This window comes from Telmatherina bonti, assembly GCF_933228915.1.
Source record: "Telmatherina bonti genome assembly, chromosome: 3".
NCBI lineage: Eukaryota > Metazoa > Chordata > Actinopteri > Atheriniformes > Telmatherinidae > Telmatherina > Telmatherina bonti.
The window spans coordinates 7,914,272-7,933,035 of NC_136621.1; the positions used below are offsets into that span (position 1 = coordinate 7,914,272).

The 18,764-nt window shown below is 39.0% G+C and overlaps 1 protein-coding gene across 3 annotated transcripts in view; it reads left to right on the forward strand.

The window, feature by feature from the left end:
• slc43a1b (solute carrier family 43 member 1b) overlaps positions 1-18,764 on the forward strand; it is a 48,342-nt gene that overhangs the window by 11,837 nt on the left and 17,741 nt on the right. Inside the window, exons 2-5 of one of the 3 annotated variants that reach the window (XM_079238329.1) lie at positions 8,684-8,842; positions 13,228-13,411; positions 13,933-13,988; positions 14,359-14,435. In XM_079238329.1, the coding sequence (XP_079094455.1) occupies positions 8,689-8,842; positions 13,228-13,411; positions 13,933-13,988; positions 14,359-14,435 (471 nt within the window). In that variant the 5' untranslated portion in view covers positions 8,684-8,688. Of the gene's footprint in view, positions 1-8,659; positions 8,843-12,639; positions 12,655-13,227; positions 13,412-13,932; positions 13,989-14,358; positions 14,436-18,764 lie in introns of those variants that run through there. The other 2 variants (XM_079238328.1, XM_079238330.1) reach the window with 2 other exon arrangements.

The following is an 18,764-nucleotide window of genomic DNA, read 5'->3' on the forward strand; positions in this document are numbered from 1 at the left end:
TGTATGGTGTACAAGTGTTTCTGGTCGTTCACATACATATTACTTATGTTGTAACTTGGGTCCTAATGCAACTGCAGCTCACTCTTGATTGAGACACTCTTGGCAAACACAAAACTTGGCTTAGTGATGCCACTCACGATACAACATGTGAGTAGTTCACCTTGTGCAAATGAACACTGGTGATCTGGGGGTTCTGTTCTAGATAGTGGGTTATGTTTAAACTCTGAGTATGCTAACCTCATTGCCGGCATGTTTACCATGAAGAAACTCTACAGGTAGATTTTTTTTTTGCTGAATTAGCTGTTTGTAGCAACATGACTCCAGAGATTTATCTGTTGAATTAATACACAATTATTTACGTAAAAGAAGATTTTTTAGAATATTTGTTGGAATAGGATTTCTTCATCAATGGCTTATCAATCAGCACCATTCTGCACTTACTCTGATGCTCTGGCCATAGATATCCGACATGAACCGTCTATATAAGATGACTTCACAGCAGGATTTGTACTTTGTGAAGAACTCCATTTGTAAATGCAACTTTTCTTAAACATCACTGGTAACACAAAACATTGAGAAGTACAACGGTATCTGGAGTCATTGGGAATGTCGTCACATGTCTGAAATCCTTTCATAAATGTGTGATGATAGAAATCTACTGTTGGTCTCTCTGGATCCAAGCAGACGATGTCTCCTCACCATCCTTTTCATATTGTCATTAGGCAGACGCTTTTTCCCAAAGTGACTTACATGCACTAAGGGATCAATTGACCATAGTAATTAACCTAACGTGCATGTCTTGTGTGTGGGAAGACGAGCTTGAGAGAACCTACACAAGCACAGTAAGACCTTCTTGCTATGAGGCCACAGTGCCAACTACTACACCATCATGCTGGCATTCTTCCTCCTCCTCCAATGAAGGAGATCATTCTGCTTCAGTATATTTTAAAGAACCTAATGTGGCAAAATCTGAGTAGTGACAATTCCAACAGCAGCGTTTTCAGCTGTGGTTAAAGTCTCACTTAGATCAGGACACTGTGATACAGGCCCTCTCAAGTCATATTAGATGAGAGAACATTTACTGAAAGTGTTAAAACATACGTATACGGTTTCAAGTTCTAAATGTAAAAATAGCCACTAAATATTTACAAGCCAATGAAATAAAAGCAGAAGATGTCTAATCAGGATAGACTACAACACCTCACTAAAAGATTTATTTAAACTAACTTTGTTTCCTGCACATACAGTATGTCTCCTCTATTGGAATTGAATCTAAATATAACAGCTTTTATTCTTTCCACCAACATTTCAACTTATGTTCCAGTTTTAATAAAGTTAAATATCTGAAAAGAGGATCAAATTTCCACATTGACTCAGGAAGCAGTTTTCTTCTATGGTGCTTCATCTTTATTTAGCATCAGCAGCCATTTTCCATTTTACTAAAACCTCTTTGTGTAGCCTCATTCTGAAATAAAAATGTCTCCCTCAAGCTGGGTCAATAACCAGCTTAATGTGCACATCACTTATTTAGTCCATACACTCTGCATTTTGTTTGACTTCTCTGCATAAACATTTCCACACTATCATAGTCTTATATTGTATGTCTTTTCTACAGTGTTAAAATGTTCAGCTCCATGGCTCTACATTTTTGTTTTCTTCATCATAGGAGATAGAGGATCCAGAGGTTGACATCAGCGAGTTGGACGGGACCAGTGCTGGAATAGTTCTTCCATCTGTTGAATGTCCTCTCTCTGAGCAGGACATGGCAAGACTAAGAGAGACTATTGATGTTACAAGGCCATCTCAGTCACAGGGACGAGAGATTTATTTGGATGTATTGAACTTTGTGCTTAATCATATTTCATAAATAAAATCACTTAATTTTTCCTTTCAACCCAGCAGGTTAGGGAAGTTTTAACATTTATTTGTTGTGATGCAACATGGAAAATGGAATGGCTTAGAAAAACACAATCATCTCATTCCAAACAGCATTTTTTCCTGTGAAATAAAATTGACAAACTTTTGAACTGTAAATTGTCTATGTATTTTATCCAGTGAGAACACTTTAGTTGTTAATCTACAACTTAGAAAGGTGCTTCTTTAACTTTAACAATAGTTTACTTAACAATTTGTTTTTGAGGTTTAACCTAAACCAATGGAAGTCAATGAAAGCAATTTAAACATTGTTAAATTCCTGGCCAAGATGAAAAGCCTCCATCAGAACCATCTTAAATTGATCATAGGACTTCATATGCTTTACAGGCAGCACGATGGTCTTAGCACAGGCAGATACAACAGGATAGCAGATGCTGTGATTCCCATAGTCTGCACCACAGTCATGGTTAAACTTGATCACCACAGCAAAGTCTTTCTTCTCTGAGGGAAGGAGCGGAATATGACCCTGACCGGTGATCCACTGCAGAAACCTGGCAGGTGTAATGGATCTTGGGCCACTTTCATCATCTAGATGCTCTGGAGTTTCTGGTAGGATAAGAGCTGATTTAAAATGAGGTCTTTAAAAAATTTTTGCATTTTGAACAAGAAAAGTAAAATTTAAGACTGACGAATGATAACTGAATATTGCAGCCATGGCCAGACATAACATCAGGAAAATCCTGAAATTTGACAACTTCCCACTTAACAGAAAATAACCATTCACCTTCTGATTCATACAGAAAGTCTTGCATGAAGTTAATCATCTCCAGCTCGATCTGATGCTTTGTGGTTCCCTTTTCACTCAGGTGAGGGTGAACAGATGCCATGATAAACTCTGCATTGACCCATGATATTGAGAAGCAAATTATTTAATCTTTTATTTTTTTCTGTCACAAATGGTAAATACTGAATAGTCCATTTTGAGTTTTGAGTACTTACTTTAACATCTTCCCCTGGAACAAAAAGAGACTTGCAGATATCTGGGTACTGCTTAATCAGCTCAAGAAGGCCGTACAGCTGCAAACCTTCCCTAAGTTGTTCCAACAAAGGTAGCAATCTGAGCACAGCATGGAGTATAATGGCTCTGTCAGAAAGAAAAGGAGGGAAAAAACATCCTCTGAACCTTAATTTTATTATATTTCTATACGCAAACAAAATTGTGTCGTGGCATACCGGACAATCAGCTCCTTGTTTTGAACTGAGATAGCTCCTGTGAATCCACAGTTTAAGATCTCATCGGTTAGACCCTCAAACATCTGTTCAGTTGAGGATTCAACCTGATCATTTGACAAAATTGCAAAAAGAGATTATGGATAGATTTAATTATGAGATTAGAGATGCATTCGTGTATTAAGATAGTATTTATACTGGCCATTCAGCACCTGGTCAATCAGTGCACGCAACTGGGAATCAGTCACAGTATTCTTGTCGAGAAGTGTTGGGTCAATCTGCCCATCACAGAGGTAACCGTAAGCCCATGGGCTGAAAAATGCAGGGGCAGGACCTCCTTGAGCCAAACTAACGGCCAGAATCTCTCCAACAGTCCTACTTATAAAAACTAAGCATGAGTGTATTGTTTATATTATCAAATATTACATGAAACACCAGTTTGCCTTTAAATAGGAGTACCTGAAGAGTCCACTATCAAAGTCAGTCAGGGAGTAGCGTGGACTTTTCTGGTGTGGTGGTCCCTCAAAGAAACGAGTCTCAATTCCAGCCACCATTTCTATCAACAGAAGTGTGATATGTATTAACTGTGGTGTAAAACAGTCTTCAGTGTTACGTATCACTTTTTATTGTTGTAAAAGCTCAGTAATCAGTAGCAACACAAATTTCTTTGAACATGTGTGAAATTTCTTTCAACTGACCATATATTGCTTTTGTCAGCAATTTTTTACAACTTTAGTAGACCTGAAGAGGACAATGCTCACCTGAAGGGACTGAGCAATTAATATCTTCATAAAAGTAAAACCAAGTCATAATAGTAATATTTTGACACTGTTAGAGTTGTGGTGTTATAACTGTCATAACTCATATATAATGTCACCAATTTGGGATAAGCCATTCCTTAAATGTAAATATGTGTTGTTCTTTTTTTTTTTAATTAACCTGTGAGAAATTCTTTTCGAAGGCCACCGGTGTCTATTCCTGCTTCCCCAAAGAAGGACACCTTCAACGTTGCAGTGGGGAAATTTTTCTTCTGACGTTGCCACTGCAGAAGGCCTCTTTCCAGAATGTTTGTTCTTGAAATGTGGATGTTGTACTGTTTCTCCACATCAACTCTTTGACTAATGGCATCCAGTACTTCATTGATACTGATGAGAAACCATAGGTAACAGAATGTACTTCTTTTGTTCAGTTAGACAATGAGTAGTTTCCTGTGTTTAAGTATTTACCTTTTAATATGCTCCTCTTCTCTTGTGTTCTCCTTAACTTCATCCATCATGAGATCATCTTTGCTTCTAATGAATGTACAACGGATGTATTCAGTGTATAAATGTTTCATTTACAAAGAACAGTATTTACGTTCTGGAACGTCATTTGAAGAGCCACAATATCAAATACAGTACCTTTCTCCACAAGTGCTTGCATGGATTTCGAGGAGGTGTGGTGCAAATTTAAAGTTACAGATAGGACACAGAAGCTTCTACAATACACATATACATTCAAATATTAATAAGAGCTTAAATGTAGTGATAATAATGCACTATAATAATTACCATTAAGATATTTACCTCTTCATCCAATTCATCTATGTCAGTGTGCTCTGGGGGAGGTGTCACAGAAACTATTTGAACCTTGCTTTGACATGCCTGAACCAAATAACAGACAAGTTACAATGGTCAACAATTAAGAATAAAAACGTAATGCAATTACATAATACAAATGCATATACTGTTCTAAGGTATACCTACCTCAGTATCCTCAGCTGAAGATGCTGACTCTCTGCACTCTTGCACATGAAGAGCCAAAATTTGCAAAGGCAGACTCACTTTGCATGTTTGGCATTGTGCTTTCGGCATGTTTCTGAATTCCACTGCATCAGGAGGTAATGGAGAAAGGTCAAATTCTTGTTGTAAAGGAACTATATATAACAAATTTTTCCCAGCTCCAGTCACAGAACGTATAAGGGTCCCAGTGTATCCTCCACAATCAGGAGGAACCAGTGTCAGTTTCCGTTTACCCTGACCACCTAAAATAAATAGTGTGCAGATAAAACTAAATTATTTGCACATTGATGCGAATTTAGTATAGTTTTACATCCATTGTTTTTATCCCTACCTGTAGCTTTGTACAGTAGCCATCCTCCAGTTAGCCCTTGCATCTTAGGATATTCATTCTGAAGAAGTCCAAAGAACTGCAAAAAATAGAATACTGCAATGCCTGCAATTATCTTAGAAAACATACAAAATGTAATTATTTATATATTCATTAATTTAACTTTGCTGCACCTCTTCATGGCTCATGTCCTTGGACATTGTGAGATGTCTTTTACCCAGTCCTGCCTGGGCAAGCTCAAACTCTTCAGAGGAAGTTGGTGTCGTTTCCGCATTGCAGTTCAACAGGTAAACATAGAAACTGAAAGGCTTCCATGTCTTTAAAGATGGTATCCCATGAATCTTTGCATTAAATATCTTTCGTTTTCCAAGATAACTTTTCTTTACAAAAATTCCTGGGAAAGATCTGAATACAATGAGAAAAGTGAGTAAGATGGAGGCACAGTTAAAATAACAACACAAACTTGTAAAAAAACATTTAAAAACTGTTCTTGAAAAAAACTTTCTCTATTTTCTGAAACCTTGTCATCTCCTGATCTACAGTAGAAGGTTGCTGTTCCTGCCTTCCTGCTTGTGCTGGCTGGTGCTGTCCCTGAGAAAGGTTTTGAGTGAGCACAGTAATAAGGTTCTGTGCGGCTGCTGCCACTGCTGAACTGTGGTTGGCATTCTGACAAACATACCAGCCAAGACAATCCACATGTAGAGAAAACAGGAGAAACAATTATGAGGCCTGTATAACTAAAATAAATTAGCAGAAGCATTATAATGAATACTGCATAAACAAAGATCTGTGAGAGACTCACGTTTTAATCATTATGGGACTTTTTTGTCGTTTTTTTTCTGTTCATGTCCTCTTAAAAAGTAAAAATAAAAAAAGACAGATGTAGCCTTCTAACAGTTTTCGGCAGTTTTGTGTTGTGTAGTATGATCAGAGAAAGACTTCGCTGCTATGAGCTGCTCTAAAAATACTGATGGTTACAAATGAGCTAATGGGTCACCAAAACGTTCTTAACGATGTTAATCATAAATTTAAATATTTGTAATCAAGTCATTTCAAAAACTTTGCATATCTGTGTGAGATGATCAGCACCCTATACACCCCCACCTATAAAATTAGGATTATGTTAGTGTTATCGTTCAAAGGCTGCCTGTCCATTATCAATCAATCCACGAACTCGCGCTGATGTCTGCGGACGAGAGCAACCGCTAGCTAGCCTGCCTAATGGCAACTGTTTAACATGTTATATGGCAATTAACCCAAACAATGGAATGAACAAGCAGCGGCAAACGCAACAAGTATTTGAATTTCTCCTTTCACCAACACAGATGCAAACAATCAGGACTAGGTGCAGTTATTTAAAAAAAAACAACAAAAAAAAAAAACACTTACCTGATCGTTAGTGCCGACTGCGTTACCTGAAGAGGCCGCCATCTTCCCATGAGATACGGTCGCGTTAGTTTGAGGAGCGTGGGAAATGTCACCCGTGACGTGGTTGTGAGAAATGCTCATAATTTAACACTCTTGCAGCGTAATTGTATAAAGTAATGACTGACACAACTTTAATAGCTTATCTTTATTGGTTCCACGGGATGTATTTTCGATTTACTGAAGAATAATAGTTTGTGCAGCAGGTGTTTAAAAAAATCATGGCAATTTCTACGGTTCCTGAAGGCAACATGATGAAGGGAACGCTGTCAGCCTCCTGCGCTGTGCTGTCAATCATTCCCGTTATCTTTAGCCCCGCCCACACGCCACATCAGGGCCAAAAGTTTGAAACTGAAAAACAGGAATCTGAAAGTTAAATATCAAAAGAGCAAAGTGAAATAAAAATGTGAAACTGTGAATGAGGTTTTGAAAATGACAGAAAAAAAGTCTAAATTTGAATCGCTAGATTCTAAAACTGAGTAAATAAAATCTCAAACTCGCAAAATAATTTAATATTGAAAATTAATTTTTAGAAAAAATGTGTTTCAAAAATAAATTATATAACCCCTTTGGAATTAAATTTGATACTAACATTGGATCCACTTTGTTTTATTTTGTATACAATTACCTGTTTTTCAAAGTTCACCGTAAAAATTTGACTTTCATTTTCAAATGAATTTTAATCAGTTTCAAATATTTTTTTCAAATAAACAAACAAATTGGCCCTGATTTAGCTCCATACACCTCAGTCTTCAACCTCTCCCTGATTCAAGCCACAATCCCAACCTGCCTGAAAACAGCCACCTTCATCCAGGTGTTGTGAGGTTGTGTGGAAATGTTGAACCAAAGGAAGAATGGAGGGGAAGAAAGGCAGAGGAAGGGTTGAGGCTTGTATCTTGATGAAGAAACAAACGGGTTAAACAAAGCAGGTAGTATATATACAGGGAAAACACAAGACAGAGATGAATTGCAATAATTAACTGAAACCAGGTGAGCTAGTTAACGGAAAGGGGAAGCTAAACCAAATACACAAGGAGAAAAATACAAAATAGGACACAACACTGGAACAAAAGACCACACAAAAACACTAAACCATGAAACTTTGCTCCTAAAACATCAAGTAACAACATCCTCAACAACTACAGGCCCATCGTACTAGTTGTGATGTTCATCAGTGGTGATGAAGGGCTTCAAGAGGCTTGTCCTGCGGCATATCAAGGCTTGTTGCTTGTGATCCCAATCTGTTCATCTACAGGAGTAAAGGTTCCACTGAGGATCCCATCACCATTTATACCATGCACCCTGGCAACTATGTAAGACAACTCTTCACAGACTAAAGCTTAGACTTCAATACCATCACACTGGACAATCTGATAACAAAACTACTGGACCTGGACCTGCACCTCAAAGTAAAAAAGAACACCCAAATTTCTTACACTGAAAAGGTTAAAAGTTTAGCAATTTTGATAAAATGATCTCTCTGTTGTCTTTAGGATCAATAGTTAAAATTTCAGTTTTGTCCTGGTTGAGCTGTAAGAAGTTCTCTGCCATCCATGACTTTAAGTGTAAATTACAGTTAAAAGGACATTGAGTCATCAAAAGACATGAAGATGCAAAGCTGTGTAACATAGGCATGTGAAAATCAGTGCTGTATCTCCTGATGACATCTCCAAGAGGAAACATTTAGAATAAAAAGAAGTGGACCTGTATTGATCTGTATTATTTATTAGTTTATCTTCATATCTTCCTATATTTTTCTACATATATATATATAAGGTCTGTACTGTAAATATATGTAAATATTTGGCAGTTGTATAGATGGGTGTGTGCAGTGTAAGGCTGCGTGGAAAAATGTTTTGGGGCTTTTTGTGGATTATATGAAATAAGCTTGTTTTTAGACACAATTGTGTAGTTGCACTTCAATTTTGTTGTATGTTTGTACTATGAAAAATAGGTTTGTATTCTATTCTATTCTATTCTATTCTATTCTATTCTATTCTATTCTATTCTGTGTATGTAGTGAACTGTTCTGTTCACGCCACAGCTGTCATGGCTCCCAGCTTGGCCCAGGCTTACAGGAAGAGGTGGTGGATGGCAGTCACGGCCATCGTGGAAAACTTGTTCTTCTCTGCGGTCCTGTTGGGATGGACGTCTCTACTCATCATGCTGAAAAAGGAAGGTTTCTACTCTCACCTTTGCAAAGGTAAAACTACGACCTCACCTTCTGTGGTCAGTTATAGCTCTGACATGCTGCCAATGGAAAATGTGCATAAAGCTATTTCAGAGCTGCAGTTTTATAAAACATAACTTTATGTCTATACATTACATCTGTGCTGATTGAACTGCAACACTGTCCAGAACCACAGTCCATAAATGTGGCATTTGTCATGGCACAACTCAGGCAAGTTTGGCTGTCATGCTGTGGTGGGTAGCGCCAGGTGGGATTGGCAATCGAAATGATAAATGCCGTTCCAGTGTGAGAGGTGCGGTGGATGCCGGGGACACCATGTGAAACTTCATGTGCATTTTTGTTTTTTCATCTTTGTCCTGAATAAATTGACTGAATACAAAATGGGCCGAGATCTGCCGCCAGAGCTAGCTAGGTCAGCTAGGTCGGATCCCGTACTGGGAGGGGATTCAAAGAACGGACTGCCCAGAGAGGCACCCGCCACGACAGAGCTTGCAACCACAGGTAGGCCCTTACCATCCTACGCAGTTGACGGCCAGACTTTTTATATGCACAGCATCAGCCCTAGACCGGGCCGGTGGCTGTAAAGCGGTTGACATGCCGCCGAAACGGTGTCGTGACATATAATTGGGGGCTTACGTCCGGGATTTTATCCGGAAGGAATCGTAACTAACTTTGATTGGGGTTATCTGGGAATTGTGGACCGTCTATTACAGAAATGACTTGCGAACAATTTAGGAGGCTTAAAAAAGACGAATTGATAGCTTGGGCAAAAGAAGAAGAAGAGGTTTTATTGGACGACGGTGTGGCTAAGCCTGTTATAGCCTTACGCTTGATGGAAATTTTGCAGTTGGAAGAATTATGGGCAGAGCAGAAAGAATTTAGAGAACTAGCAGAGCAGAAGGAACAGCATAATCAAGTTGAAAAAAGAGAGAAAGAATTACGTGAAGAAAAAGAGAAGGAGCGGTATCACTTAGAAAGGAAGGCCAAATTAGTAGTGGAGAAAACTATGGCTGCAGGGCGGAAAGGGGATCATGGTATTTATGCCCATATTTGATTAGAGTGCTGTGGAGGTTTTCTTTGAAATGTTCAAGAAAGTTGCAGCAGAATGTGATTGGCCAGAAGAAAAGTGGGAGCTGTTGGTTCAGAGCTCCCTGACCGGTAAGGCGCAGAGAACAGTTGCTGCTCTAGATGGTAGAAAGAGGTTAGAATATGATGCTGTTAGAAAAGCTGTACTTGAAGCACATGGCAGTTGTCCAGAAGCTTATAGGAGACAGTTTCGTAAATTGAGGAGGCAGCAGGGTGAATCATATTTGGATCTGCGGCATTGGCAGGAGATAGTCTTTGACCGTTGGGTCACTTCATCCCATGCCTTTGATTATCAGAAGTTGAAAGACTTGATGTTGTTGGAACAGTTTAAAATGAGTGTCCCCAAAGCGATAGAGATTTATCTTGGTGAGCGTGAAGTAGATAGTTCCAGACGGGCAGTGGAGCTGGCTGATAGCTTTGAAGCAGCACATGGAGGTAGGATTGGAGTTGGGAGACAGAGAGTTTATGACGATGGAGGTGACTCTGACTATTAAAGGGCGAATGTAGGGGGAATGGGACGTTTCTCAGGGACTGACAGAAGTTTTCCACGACCGACTCCATGGTCAGTAGGTTTAGTTTCCACCTCGAATAAAGGTCAAGGGTCTCCTGCAGACTTACGCTGTTTTTGGTGCAATAAACTGGGTCACAAAAAGAATCAGTGCCCTAGCTTAGTTAAGCGTAATGCTCCAAACCCAGTGGGACTCATGACCATGGATGAAGAGTCTGTGAATGAGCTGAAGGGTTATGAGGGATTCCTGTCTGAAGGGACTTTTTCTAGTGTTTGGGTGGGACTAGGAGTACCAGTTATTATTTTGAGGGACACTGGTGCTAAGCAAACATTAATCAGGAGAGGAGTGGTGGAACTTCCCAGCTCTTGTTTCACTGGGCAGTGTACTGTGGTACAAGTAGTGCGAGGGGGTTATGAGGTCTTACCCTTGTATCAGTTGTACCTGAAGTCTGAATTAGTAACAGGACTAATCAGTGTAGCTAAGGCCCCAAATCGTCCCTTTAAATCGATAGACCTCATTATGGAAAATGATGTGGCGGGAATCAAAGTCGCTCCAGTGGTTTCTGAGTATCCAGTAGACTCTCCTGAGATCAGGTACTTGGAAGTTGAGTTTCCAGAGGTCTTTGCCTCTTACGTAGTTACTCGGGTATGTGGTAAGAGGATTGCCATAGAGGAAGAAAGGAACCAAAGGGAAGGAGAACAATCCCTTGGGGACCTGTCTGACACTTTGGCATGTGGATGGGATGACGACAAGGAAGCAGCAGGGAAATTTAAAAGGCAGTCCCCTGGAAGACAAGGCTTTAAGCAGTAAAGATGAGAGAAAACCACAGACCGGGTTGGGGGAAAATGAGTTGCCTTTGAGTTGTGAATCTCTGGTGGAGAAACAGCGGGAGAATCCTTCTTTACACTATTCTTTGAGAATGGCAGTAACAGAACAAGAGGCTAAGGAAGTACCAAAGTGTTATTATTTCAAAGACAAACTATTATTTAGGAAGTGGAGGCCATCTATCAGGCCAGCAGATCCTGATTGGACTGTCTTAGAGCAGGTGGTATTGCCTAAGTGTTACCATCATGAGTCCCTGCTTGGGGGTGAGGAAAACCTTGAAAAGGGTTACTTGCCATTTTTATTGGCCTAGTGTATGGAAGGACGTGAAAAGGTTTTGCCAGTGTTGTCATGTTTGCCAAGTAGTAGGTAAGACAGGGGTCACGACATCGGTGGCCCCTTTATAGCCTTTACCTATTGAGGAGGAGTCTTTTGCCCATATGATAGACTGTGTGGGACCTTTTCCCAAAACCAAAAGGGGAAATAACTACTTCTTAACCATCCTTGATGTTGCTACTAGATTTTCCAGAGGCTATTCCTTTGCGGAACATCTTCTTAAATTCTTTTCTTGGGCTGGTTTGCCACATTCGATTCAATCTGACCGGATGGCTGATCTGAAGATATCTCCTAGATATTCTTCTGCGTATCATCCTCAGTCACAGGGGGCTATAGAAAGATTTCATATAACCCTAAAGAATATGATAAAAACGTGTGTGGATGCCCATCCTAAAGAGTGGGATGAAACTTTGCCATTTCTTTTGTTCGCTATCAGTGACGCTCCAACCGAGTCACTGGGTTTTAGCCCATTTGAGCTTATCTTTGGTCATGAGGTCAGGGGACCTTTGCATTTGTTTAAGGAGAAGGTGGTCAAACCGGTCAGGCCGGGTGATGTTGTACAGTATGTGTCATCTTTCAGGAAAAAGCCACAGTCAGCTGGTGACGCAGCTAGGAAGCCTTTAACGACAACCAAAATGCGGATGAAAGCTAGATATGATCGCAAGGCAGTAAGGAGGATTTTTGCCCCAGGAGATATAGTATTGGTGTTAAATTTGGGTCCCAGAACACCATTGGGACCTGGGTTCATGGAACCATACAGAATTTTGAAGAGGGTTGGAGATTTGAACTACATTTTTAGTACTCCAGGGAAAAGAGCAAAAACGCGACTGTGTTACATTAATGCCCTGAAGGCCTATGAGAGCCCAGTAACTGCAATGGGCTGTGCTGTCTCAACTTGACTTGAGGTGGAAGGGGACACAGACTGAGAATAATTTTAACTGATTACAAAATGGGTCGAGATCTGCCGCAAGAGCTAGCTGGAGTCAGCTAGGTTGTATCCCGTACCGGGAGGGGATTCAGAGCACGGACTGCCCGGAGAGGCACCCACCACGACAGAGCTTGCAACCACAGGTAGGCCCTTACCCTCCTACGCAGTTGACGGCTAGACTTCTTTATATGCACAGCATCAGCCCTAGACCGGGCTGGTGGCTGTAAAGCGGTTGACATGCTGGCAGAACGATGTCGTGACACATTATTTTGTGTATTTACTTTGTATTTACATTTGTAGTTTCAGTGCTGCTCCAGAGTGCAACAAAAGTATAGTCAGATTCTTGTTGCATATTGGTTCACAAGATTAAATTATGTTCTTTTCCCAAGTCCTCAGTTGTTTCTCCTACTACCTTTCCGAAACCTCATTACTCTTTTCCTTGCTTTCTAATACATAAAGAGTTAAGAAAAGCTCATTAGAATAAGTTATTCTTATTTGAATCTGTCCCAACTTCTTGAAGATGTAGGAGTCTTTAGGAGACCAGACGCTTAAAGATGAAAATCCCCTGTCACTGTCACTGCAGTGTATAGGATACCATCATAAACCAGTTACCAGTTACCTGCTGAGATGTAGCAGCAATCACACTCTAAACATTCCAGCTGTTCTTATGCTTTGTTTATGAAGGTTGTCCACAATGTTTTTTCCACTTCATCCAGAAAACCAGACTGCGGAAACCAACAGGACTTCCATAGAGCGTATCAGTTGGAGAAGCTGTGTGGCACAAGAAGAGATGTTAAACCTTGGCTTCACCATTGGTTCCTTCCTTCTAAGTGCAGCTACGTTGCCTCTTGGCATCTTGATGGATAAATTTGGGCCACGCCCACTCAGACTCATTGGCAGGTGTGATGTGTTCACATTAGATTAAAAGTATTGGAAGCACTTTTCCCAGAATACTTGCTTATTTTTGCCACAACCCATAAGACTCATTGTTGTTGTTCTACAGTCATTTGGCAGATGCTTTTATCCAAAGCGACTTACATGTGATAAGAGCTCAATTGAACACAGCAATTAACCTAACATGCATGTTTTGTGATGTCCTTAGCAATGTTCACTACACCTTTTCTTGACTTTTTCCCTGACTTCTTATCAGACACACTAAGTAAGGGATCATTTTTCTAAAATTTGTCCACATATCGCCTGTCATCATGGGTTTAAAAACTCTTGAGCCATACATATGCTTCATTTTCTGCCATCATTATAATTTAGAGAGGAGACCTCATGTAATGCCAGATTGCATGTTTGAATCTGTTTATTTCTTAACTTTTCTATCCTGCCACAACTTCTCCTCATGAGATCCATACTTCTGTTGTGATATTGGTTTATTGGGGCCGAACTCCCTAATGTGTCTTTCTGTGTTTCAGTTCATGTTTTGCAACATCCTGTGCGATCATGGCAGCTGCTACATACGACCCTGAAGGTGGGTACGAATTACACACTCGTATGAACCCATTTAAACCACAGACAAACGTCTCCTCTCACATGCAGCCAACCAGGCTGTGTTTGCAGTTGACCTATAGTTACTGTGAGATAACATTTTACTACATAAATATAGATGTTTGACATATGGAAACATTAACATCTATTCATAAGACAGGACCACTGATCATTTTGTAAAAACACTTTTACTGTTAAATGAACATTACATGTAAAAAAAAAAAATTTAAAAAAAAAGAAAAACAAAGGTAAACGTCAGAGTTCAACAAAGCTGTTTAAAAGTTTAAACGATTAAAAAATGAGGAGGTTGTATACTCTTTGTAGCTGATAGCTTTTTTCATTTATCCCATCAGTGCTCTCTGTCCTCATCTTCTTTGCTGTCTCCTTCAATGGCTTTGGAGGAATCTGCCTGACCTTCACCTCACTCACAGTGAGATTCCTCTTTCCTCTTTCCTAAACGATATCTTCAATCAGGGGTGGTAGCTCTGTTCCTCAAGGGCCCAACCATGTTGAACCAACATGGTCAAGAAGTCAAGTAGATTTTTGGTTATTTCAACCACATGTTATTATACAGTTGAGATTAATTTACTTTTCCAAGGACCTGTTCGTGCTATATCTAACATTTAGACAAGATGATAAGACAAAGACAATTATCTATATTACAAAAAAAAAATCAGACCCCCACTACATCCTGCCGCACCATTATTCTGATTACGTATATTGACATAAATGACTATCAGGAGATCAGGGTTTCAGATGTTGTGCTTTCTGGTTTTTGCACTGGGAGAGATCAGTGTCCATGTGCTTGATGGTGACCTGGATTAGAATGACTGGCAGGAATGGCCTCTCTGATCTGAACCTGTGTAGGTTTTGTTATTTGGCCTTTGTTTGTTAATCACTAACAATATATTCCGGCATAGAGAGGTCCATCTACCTGGTACTACGCCACCAGATCAATGAGTAAGGATATCTTTAGACCTTTAGCTGTATGACCTAGATGGCTGAGAAACTTTGGTAAGCAGGGGCAGACCTAGAAGATAATCACCACCAATGGGTCTGATGTCGGGAGCAGCTGCCAGACAGGCCAGCTAAACTCAAACTCTGAGAACTCAGGAGAAGAAGCACCAGACACCAGATGTAGTTAAAAGAAAAATGGCACCAGATATGGACAAGACACCCACTAAAACATTGAGGACAGAGGCCCAGATCTGCTAAAGGTTTATGTGTACTAAAACGTTTTTACACTCATTGTACACGCAAAAAAAAAAGTTTAAAATAGTAAAACAGATTTACTAACAGTGCACACTGAGGGTTGTGTCTTGCACAAAATAACACATCTGCTTCCAGTTTGTATGTTACTGATCAATGATATCAGTGATCATTTGCCAGTTTTTGCAATTTATAATAATAACTATAACAAAAGCAAGAGAGACCATATGTTGAAGTACAAGTGGGTTAGAACAGAAGAGACAATAAATGCATTTAAAAATGAGTTGCTAACATGTAATTGAGAAACTATAATGGAAGAAGTAGATGCTGATAAAGCATATGAAAAATTCTTAAGGATATTTAAATTATTATGATAAATATTGCCCAATGAAAAAATATAGAAGTAAATATAAGTATAATTATTGCCCATGGATTACAAAAGGGTTACAAAATGCCATCAAGAAAATAAAACAGTCTATACAGAGAATTTATACAAGATAGAACAATCAAAGCTGAAGTAAAAAATAAGAAGTATAAAAATAAATTAACCACCATAATGAGAACATAAGAAAAAATGTTATAGTGAAATATGATATAAAACAGACACAATATAAAAGAAATTTGGAAAATATTCATTGGTATTATGGGTCAAAAGAAATCTCATTTTCTGATTAATTTACTGATAATGACAAAATAAATTACATAAATTATATAACTAATAGCTTTAATGAGTTCTTTGTTATTGTTGGACCAAAGTTGGCAAGAGAAACTAATGAAAGTGGTGTGCCTAGAGATGATGAATAAATAAAAACAAACAATTTTAGCTTGATGTTTATAAGTGAAATTGAAAAAAACAAGATAGTAAATATCGTAAGCAAATGCAAAAATAAGACATCAACAGACTGGAATGAAACTGACATGACAATACTCAAAAAAGTTTTTCAGGGAATTTCTAAACCATGAACACATATTTGCAATTTATCATTTTAAACAGCTACATTTCCAAGTAAGATGAAATGTATGTTGTTCAAAACAGGAGACAATACCAATTTACAAATTAAAGGCAAATTTCAATGCTTTCACAGTTTTCTAAAATCCTGGAAAAGTTATTTATAAAAAAGATTGGATAAATTTATGAACAAACATAATATTTTATCAAATTGGCAGTATGGATTTAGAAATAACAGATTATTAATTGGTCTCAAAAAAGCATTTGACACAACTGGATTATATTTAAAGCTAATACAGCTCATACAAAAGAAGTTTCCAGATCAGAAGCTGAGAGTTTGCTGGACATGGGGAAAAAAAATCTAAACACTATTTTCATGTTGGAGCTGTGTGAATTGGATTAGTATGGGGATGTTTGCTGAAAATAGAACTTTGCAGGAACATGGCTAAATACCATTACTCATCCAGATCATAGCTGTACCTCCACATGACCGTATTAAAAACAAATAATTTAAAAAATAATTTGGACTTATTTTCTCAGAACTCAGTCACTTGATTTAGACCTGTTTTCATAGATCAGGTTGCTTGTTTCTGTCACAGGATCTGGCAGCAGAGTCAGGACAGCTGCACACAAACTCAACTTTGGATCCTTTTCTTAAAATATTGGGACATTATAGCAACATTTACTGCCCACTGTGAGACATGCAGTAGACCTGACACACTTATCACTCTAGTGTGCAGCTGGTGCGAATAACAATCAGAATATTTTCTAAAGTAGAATACAGTGAAGGGAATCCTGCTGTGGAACGTTCATTAAACCAAAGTCCAGACCAAGCGGACTGAACAGAGCTGTGAAGTCTGCTCTTCACTCTGTGTGTATTTTAGAAGTAGCACATGCTGTTCCCCGTGTTCTGAATTCTCAGGCAGCCTCTCAACCAATCAGGGACCCAGCCTAGCAACCCCCACCTCAAAAACCCCCCAACACACAAACACAACCCCACCGGACCTGGACCCCAGTCCTCAACTTCCTGGCTCAACTGGAGTGTTCAGGACGATGTGTCTCATACTGCAGAATCTTATTGATAAGTTTTTACATGTCTAGTCAGTAGGTAATTATATTCCAGTTAAACCTCTAACATATATGATCATTCTTCAGTTGGATGATGGGATGTATGTATGTATGATGGATGGATGGATGGGTGTAATCTTTAAATAGCATTAAATTCATTTCAGCATTGTTTATATAGAGCCACTTCATAAATATGTAATCTCAAGACACTTTACAATTCAAACCAATTCATAATAAATAGCCTAAGGAAAACAGATTGCATTGAATTTTGACTTCAATCCAATACCCCATCCTGAGCTGCAAGAGGCAACAGTGAAAAGGAAAAAAAACTCCCTTTTAACAGAAAGGAAAAACCTCCGGCAGAATCCAGTTTAGGGAGGGCAGTCATCTGCCTGAACTGGTTTAATTTAGGTGGAGAGGAAAGGAAAGAAAGGCCAAAAGACACTGCAACTTTTATCCGGGAAAACCTGCAGAAGATGGAGAAATACTTTAATTACGTTAATACTGTCATATTTTTCTATATGAAACATAAGGGTCTGAGAGATGAAAAGGAAGTACATAGTGCATGGCCCTTCCATTTGGAACCCAAACTTATGGCGGCATAAGTAAGAAATGGCAAGACCCCCTGCGTATAAGATTTATCAAAAAGGAAGGTCTTTATCTTGTTCTTTTAGGTAGAGAGGTTGTCTGCCTACTGAACCCAATTGGGAGCTGGTTCCATAGAAGAGCAGCCTGATAGCCAAATGCTCTTCCTCCTATTGTACTCTTAAAGACTGAGAACCACAAGTAGACCTGCAGTTTGAAAGCGAAGTTCTCTGTTTAGATTTTATGGGACTAGGAGATGCTCGATGCACAAGCGAGCTTGGTCATTGAGAGCTTTATATGTTAGAAGAACAATTTAAACAAAATCATAAAATTAATAGGGGCCAATGGAGAGACACTAAAACTGGAGAAATATAGTCATTCCTGCTTTTCTCATCCGAACCCTTCCTAACACTTTTGAGGGTATATTTAGCCCATAAATAATGAACTGCAGAAATCCAAAATCACCTAATTTTGTTGCAACACTCTGAGACAGGATGTCCCTAATTTTTTGCAATATTGGTTAAATAAGGTGTTTCTAGAAACTTGTTTTAAATGTGAGCGGAAAGACAAGTGCAAGAAATAAATGCCATCCAGATTAATTACATAGCTCAAAAATCTTGTCCTAAGTTTTTCAGGCCCATTTGCATCCCAATTTTTATATCATGCTGTCTGATTATATCATCTAAGAGAGCATGTATAATGTGAAAAGCATTGGTCAAAGTACGGAACCCTAAGGAACTCCATGACTTACTCTGGTTTGTGAGGAAAATTAGTTATTTACATTAACAAACTGAAATCTGTCAGATAAATATGACTGGAACCAGCCTAATGCAGTCCCTTTAATCACAATAACATCCCAGCCTCTGTAGCAGCCTCTGTAGCAGAATGTTGTGATTAATGGCGTCAATTGAATTTCCCCTCGGGGATGAATAAAGTATCTTTGATTTG